Source organism: Rhizophagus irregularis, chromosome 15, assembly GCF_026210795.1.
Source record: "Rhizophagus irregularis chromosome 15, complete sequence".
Classification (NCBI taxonomy): Eukaryota; Fungi; Glomeromycota; class Glomeromycetes; order Glomerales; family Glomeraceae; genus Rhizophagus; species Rhizophagus irregularis.
In genome coordinates this window covers 2,108,472-2,115,973 of record NC_089443.1, presented here as the reverse complement: position 1 = coordinate 2,115,973, position 7,502 = coordinate 2,108,472, and the positions used below count along the sequence as shown (strand labels likewise).

At 27.0% G+C, this 7,502-nt stretch overlaps 1 protein-coding gene across 1 annotated transcript; it reads left to right on the top strand.

Annotated features, from left to right (window-relative positions):
• The first annotated feature begins 1,890 nt into the window (after positions 1–1,890).
• Positions 1,891–4,024, top strand: OCT59_007183 (uncharacterized protein). The gene is made up of 9 exons (XM_025332258.2): positions 1,891–1,959; positions 2,050–2,307; positions 2,382–2,453; positions 2,530–2,752; positions 2,824–3,026; positions 3,115–3,247; positions 3,344–3,369; positions 3,454–3,514; positions 3,586–4,024. Exons 1-9 carry the CDS (start codon positions 1,915–1,917, stop codon positions 3,816–3,818), a joined length of 1,254 nt encoding a protein of 417 aa, XP_025174696.1. The 5' UTR covers positions 1,891–1,914; the 3' UTR covers positions 3,819–4,024.
• The last annotated feature ends 3,478 nt before the right edge of the window (positions 4,025–7,502 follow it).

Below are 7,502 nucleotides of genomic sequence, written 5' to 3'. Positions count from 1 at the left end.
CAATAATAATATCAAGCCCTCAAGCTTAATATTCAAATTTTATATAAATTATACTGTAGATTTAGTATTTAATATTCCTTTTTCTTTTACATTAAATTAGAGTGGCTACTTTTAAATAAAAATATTTATCCTATGTATACACTATATGTAAATATAAATATAAATTTAAATGGGGTAGATGATGTTAAGTGTAACCTGGTTCTCGGCGTACCTTTAACGATAACGATTGTCCAGCACAACACATATTATCCCGACAACATATTACATATATCCCGACAACTCATATATTTATCAACAGGAAAAGGAAACTTTAAAAAGAAAATAGACAAAATTTTCCTTTAACAAAAAATTTAAAAATTTAGAATTTTAAATCGAAAAAAAAAATTTAGTTCCATCTATACATAATTGATTATGTCTTATACTTTCAGACGGTATATACTAGTACGTCCTTAGAAACGATCACTTATTATAGAAGGTAGAACACCAATAATAAATTAATAAATTCTAGTCGATATAGATATAGTATATTATATTTAGGGATAATCGGCCCATGAAATTACCGGTTACCATTCTCTTTTTAATCCCTGCTATGTAATAAAATTTATACATAAAAGAAGTTGTTAATATAAATTTATTTCTTCTAATTGATGTTTTCCTGAGATACTGACGCTATGTTCTTCAATAACGAATCGTCTTCATTATCGTCATATTTGACACCACTGATAATCTATTGTTAAAAATCTTTATTTTGAGTAACGTTGTAAGAACCCAAAGCCAAACTTATTGGTATGATGTTAAATTAATCGTCAAATTAGTTGAGTTGGTGTGTACCATATACAGAGTAGTGATAAATAACACCTCCGGCTCGCATTATAAATTTATAATAATTTTGGCCAGTTCACACCACTCATCACCTCTTCATGCATATTATGACTTTCAATGCAAAAAAAAACACGAAGAATTATAAGTGTTATGTTTTCCACAATTTATTACTGTAAACTCGGAAGCAGTCCGAAGTACAATATAATGGCTTTTTTTTCAAAGATATGATAAAAAAGGAAATATTTTTTTTTTTCGTAATTAAAGAAAGGGCAATCCGGCAATGGTTACAAGATGGTACAAATGTGAAAGCTATATTGATGGTGTCATTGTGAAACCTGAATCCGTCCACAAATAATTACTCTAACTTTTTTTCATGTATGTAAAATGACGTTACGATCATCCTTTATACTATGCATGCAATTTTTCGAAAAATCACAAACACGATATATACTTTATTTCAATCGAGATTGAATATAATTGGAAGCTTATAAATGGGTCATTTACTTGCCTATTAAGATACACTATTTAAATAACCATTTATATTTTATAAGTTTTATAACAAAATTACCATTTTTCTATAAATAATTTTTGTATTCATATAATGAATAATAAGACCATTATGTTTAAGATTAATCCTAATTTGCATTCGCAAGTTATACTCCTTTTGTTGCGGAGATATTAACTGAGAATGTTCTAATCGAAACTTATGAAAGAAATTCAATAAAAGAAAAGGAATTCTTTTTCTATTTTCATTTTCGGTTAAACAATAACGCTGATTCCCTCAGTTTTCCATAAATTCGAAATTTCATTGTAATAAGAATTTTTTCGTTCCCTAAAACTGTGCCTCAAACAAGTAGTAAAAACTCACTCGAATCAGATGATCTTTTTTTAATTTCCAATTATAGGAATGACCGGAATAAAGATGCCGATTAAAAAGGTAATGTGAATATTCTGTATTACATTTTCTATACTGGTTATATAATAGTCATAGTAAATTTGGCCTAACTTGAGTTGGATTCATAATATTTTTGTATAAAAAGTGAACAAAATCGAATCACTTTCTTTTACAGAAAAAAAAAAAATTTTTTAATAATGTGTTTATTAACCGACGAAAGTAAGAGACATATTAAAAAAAAAGTATGTAATAAAATAGAAATTGATGATTTTTTTTTACATTGAATAACAAATTTGATCATTCCCTTTTTAACTTCTTTTTAATAATTTTAGTGGAATCGGGTAACTTCCTCAATATGGACAAAATTATTCTCCGCAATATTTACCATTCAATTTGGTTTAGTGGTATTTTTTCAATCGAGAGTTTTAGTGAGAAATTATTCAATATACAATGATGATCGTTTTAAAGAAGCATATAAATGCGATAAAGATGAAGACAATTCTGTTGAATATTTATTTGCTTTCTCGGCTATACAAAGTTTAGTTTTTATGGTTTTACAATTATATTTAGTATATTTCGGGTTAAATGCGGTAAGAATTTAAGATTTAAGTTATCTCGGAATGAGAATAATGTTACGTAATTGTTAAAAAATTTTTTTTTTTAGATATTTCACGAGCATATAATACAAATTATTACACTCGTAGCTTTGAATTTTGGAAGCGCTGCATATTCTTTGGTAAGTTACATATTATCTGTTATAATCGATTAAAAAAAATTATGTATTTATGTTTGACACTATTTCCTTCTTAAAGGTTCAATTACTTCAAATCAAAATTCGTGTAGATAGAATACAAAATAATGATAATTGTAATGCAGGATTAACCGGATTCGATATAGATTGGTTAAGAGTAGATTTACCACAAGTTTTAACATTAACAACAATTTCAGTTATATCTGCAATCATAGCAAGTAAATTATATAGACAATTTGGATGGAGCGTTTATAAAAGGATTGGTGGTGATTTACGAATTCAAAGTAAGTATTTTTCGAAATTATAATTTAAACTTTTAAATTATTTTTATTAATTCTATCTTTAATAAATTTAGGAATATATAGGAGTAATTTGATATTTATAATGTTACTTAAATTGAATCTGTTCTTTTGGATAATATATATAATACCTACAGTAATTGTTGCACTTAAAATAACTGACTTTAGTGGTGGAAAAGTAGTTGATGTGGTATTAATAGCATATCATGGTTTTGCCACTCTACTCGCTTTAATTTTACAAATTTTAGCGTACAGTTCTGTAAGTAACTTTTTATCTTTTACTTTGCTTTCAATTTCACATTTCTCATAAAAAAAATATTTTTTTTTTCTTGTTTAATTTATTATAGATAAAAAGGGAATCAACGGCAGGAATGATAGCATTCTCTGTATTATGGACATTAATTGTTGCTGATTATGGTCTATTAATATACGCATTTGTTAGATTATTAATACTTGGATCTTACTTTATGATAATATTTAGTAAGTAAATTACATACAGTATAACCTTGATATTTCCTTTTAGACAAAATTAATAATAATGTAACATATTTTTTATTTATTTATTTGTTTTAATAGCAAGTGTATTTGTGGTAATTGCTTTGGTATGTGAACATGAAATTCTTTTCTAAAAAAAAAAAAATTAAAGGGATTTAGATATTAACTATACGTGATCTTCCTTTTTTTAGGTAACATTTGTTTTTTCTATTATAGTAACAGTAAATTTTGGTAGAGGATTAAAAGAACTTAGTAAGTATATAAAAATGTTTTTTTAATTATAATTTTATGATGAATTTTAATTCGTTCTTTTTTTTTTCTAGTTGAAAATTATAAGTATAGATTGAGACCGAGACCAACTACTATTGATATACCAACGTTAAATGTACCACCGGGTACATCAAGTTCATCGGTATATTCTCCTGCTTCTTTAATGTCTCAACAACATCCTCCTACATCTCCATTAAGTTTAAGTGATAGTATTAGTAATTTAAGTGATGAACAAAAAAAGAATCAACAACAAAAAGATGATGATCGTTGGACTATTGATGATTAAAAAAAAAAGTTATTTAATTAATATTACAAAAAAAAACTATATAACTAATATAACATTTAATCTTATAAATATTTTCCCATTAATTTATATTAATTTATTAATAATGTAGAAAATGTAAACATAATTATGTATTATTATATGTATACTATCTTATTATAATTCAATATTAATATTATCATCAAGAATTTGCATCTTTACCAATTAATTTATTTTATTATTTGAAATTGTGCTCAAGAAGAATTTGAAGAATTTGGGGATAAATCAAGATATTGATGTACCATGTGACAATAATTTAGTTTCTCATCCCGTGATATTACTTGCGATACAAAAAAATAAAATAAAAAAAGATGCAGAACATCCAATTGATGTTACTGTGATTTTATTCAAAATTAAAATTAGAAAATTATTTTACAACTCTATAATATATTTTTATATGATACTGAAACTTTTGTTTAATTTGGGCCATCACCAAAGTACTTCTTAAGAAGTGCATTATGCTCCATCCATAAAAATTACGCATATTGCCATGGCGTACCATGACCAACTGGTCCTATCGCAGAATTGCAGCAAAAGCTGATACCCACGAACTTACTGAGAGGAAGAGAAATAAGACCAAATTTTAAAGTAGTATATTAGGTATAGAATTGGTACAAGGTTAGAAATTATTCGTAAAATTATAAAATGACATCAAGCGCCTATGTCCAACCTGCACATAGAACTATACATCCTCTTCACACCACCACCACCATCACCATCACTACCACCATCACCAACATAAGGAAATATAATTCGTGAAGCAAAAGGTAAAGAGCAAAAGAAGACTTTCAATTTTCACCACGCTTTGCATTCATTAGTTTAACACTTCAATGCATGCGAAAATGAAGATGAATTTTCTAATAGTTTCCGTGTTTTTCCTTTAGGGCTTCTTTGTGAGATCGCCAGAGTGATTTGTTTGACGCAGTGAAAAGGTTCATTATATAAAACGTGTTGCGAGGATGGTTAACGTTTGAATAATGTGGTCATTTACACCACAAAAGTCTCCTTTAGGTTTCCTTTGTGAGATCACTGAACGACTTATTTATACAAAACAATGTTAGCAAGGTGATTTCGCGACGCATGTCACTACAAGTTTCTTAAATAAGGTCTACTATTTCTGGATGAGAAAACGGTTATGTACCTTATTATAAAGAAACTTAAATTTGGTATGTTACTATTGGAAAGATTCCCACTTAATAAGCATTCATTAATTCTCTATTTACATATTATGTTGATAAAGAAAATGACGAAAAATCAATACAAATCTAATAAAATTCTTGTTACGAACTTCAAGACGAAAATGATAAATTTACTGTGGAACTTGAAAGCTTGAGGATCCATTTGATGTATATGGTAAAATAAGAATGAAGAATTATCTGTGAGCACCTGGTTCCCTTTACTTTCATGGTATTGGCGGCGGCAGTGGTGCCGGCGGTGCCGATCTTGCGTCTGCACCTCTCATTCAATATATAATATTAGGCTTACTTCACACGAAGACTTGCTCACAGATTCTCAGGAGATGTGCGAAAAAGTGCGCGAGATGATCAAGTCTTTGGGCTGAATATAAGTCTTTCGAAAGACATGACAAAATCTATATGAACAAGATGATAAATCTATTGATTTATACTAATGTTTTCCTATAACTATATATATATATACGTTTGATAAATTATATAAATTTTTTAGGTGTGAAAAAAAATATGTTGACAAGCTTTCACTGTAGCATCAGAAGCATCAGAAGCATCAGAAGGAACCGATTGAAAAACTTGAAAAAAAGGTTATCTTGTATCTCGCTCTAAAGAACTGAAACTATCAACAAAGATAAACATCATAGTAAAATTCCTGATCATAAGTCATAACAAGTTCCTGGTCCTATTAAACTACACAAATCAAAATAATTTATAAAAATTAGAGAATTTAAAGAAGTGAAAAGTTACCCAAATTTTGTCTTTAGTAAACCTTGATCATAATTCAGATTTTCTTTTTATTTGAAATCATAATATTTTCTAATTTATTGCATTTAGATTTTCTTTAATTTCTCGGTAATATTTGTAATGATTTTGCTTTTTGCATTATTATTTTTTTTCAGTATTATTTTTTTTCAGTAACATGAATATATATATATAATTTTTTCTTCTTTAGAAAATAGTATTGTACGAAAGGATTTTCCGCAGAAATTACCCGACAATAAATTAAAGTTAGATGTGCAAAAACTAGTTTTCACTTGTAAAATCTTCAGTCTCAAAATGCATATATCATATGCGGACACGCCTCGGTTCATCCAGAAAGGTATAAAAAACGTAAAGACGACGTGTTCAATATATGTTTTCAGAGCGTTCTTTTTTCAGTAAATAAAGTTCAAAGAAACATTTAAATTATCTAATTATTCTTCATATTTACGAGTATACATTCAAAATGATTTTCGTAGACCTAGTGGAATATTTATACAATCCGTCCGAATGGGACATACTATATTTTTGGTTTTGTGTTTAGATAGTATACCTAGCCACTAAACTATGTACTATTAAATAAATTGAAGCTCCACCCTGCGAATCGATTTTCGCCAGTATTATGAACGGTTCAGGAAATATATTTACCAGATGAAAGATTAACACTATGTTTGCAAATCTTCATCTGAACTGCATTTAAAAGTTACACAATTTATACATTAAAAGTGTTGTACAACCCAAGTTTTGAAATGTAATTCTGACCGGTTAATTTTTCCCGGTTATTCTCTAAATTTAAAATAGGAATTTATTTATTTTTTTTGGTTAGACGCCATTTTGCCGAAAACCGGACTGAAACTTGATAAAACTGATGAATAAAGCTAAAATAAATTGGTTCATTGAATATATAGATTCTTGTCTGAATGTTATGAATGACCTTTTCAAATATTTTTTTATTATTTTTAGATTGGTCATTTGTTATTTGATGTAAGCATTATTTCATTTACTATACATATATATTTTTAGTACTTCCCCTTTATATTCGCGATTTTGTCTTTTTTTCTGGGAACGATCGGAAGCAACGAGAGTCTTGCAATTTATTCTTTGCTTTGATTGCTTTGATTTCTTTGATAGTATAAAAGGAAATAATACTTGTATATTTTGTATAGTATAAAAGAAAATAATACTTGTATATTTTTGTATTGTATTTTCTTTATCATGAGAAACTTTATAAAAAAAATCTAAAGAAATATTAGGATTTAAAGTTTCATGAGTGATATGATAATTTAATATTGTCCTTATCTTGACTTTCTAGAAGAGAAAAAAAATTTTGTTAATTCTAAAATTAAAAAGGAATCTATGTAAAACTTATTATTTTTACAGCGAAAATTTTAAATCTATAAATAAAAATACAAATAAATTTAAATGTATACAATTATTTAGCACTGCGTCAAAATTATTAATTCTTTATTTATATACCTTTTAGCTATTTTTATAATTTTTGTAAGATACATTTTTATAAGTATTTGTTTAATTGTTAATCTAAAAATACCTACCAATACATATTCGGACAAGGAATCGGTTTTATTAGTCCGATTGACAAGCATTTGTCATACATTATTTAATATAAGTAGTAACGGTATATTGATTTTCTTTTTTTTCTTTCACAAAAAGAATAAATTTGATTTTTACTTATTTCACT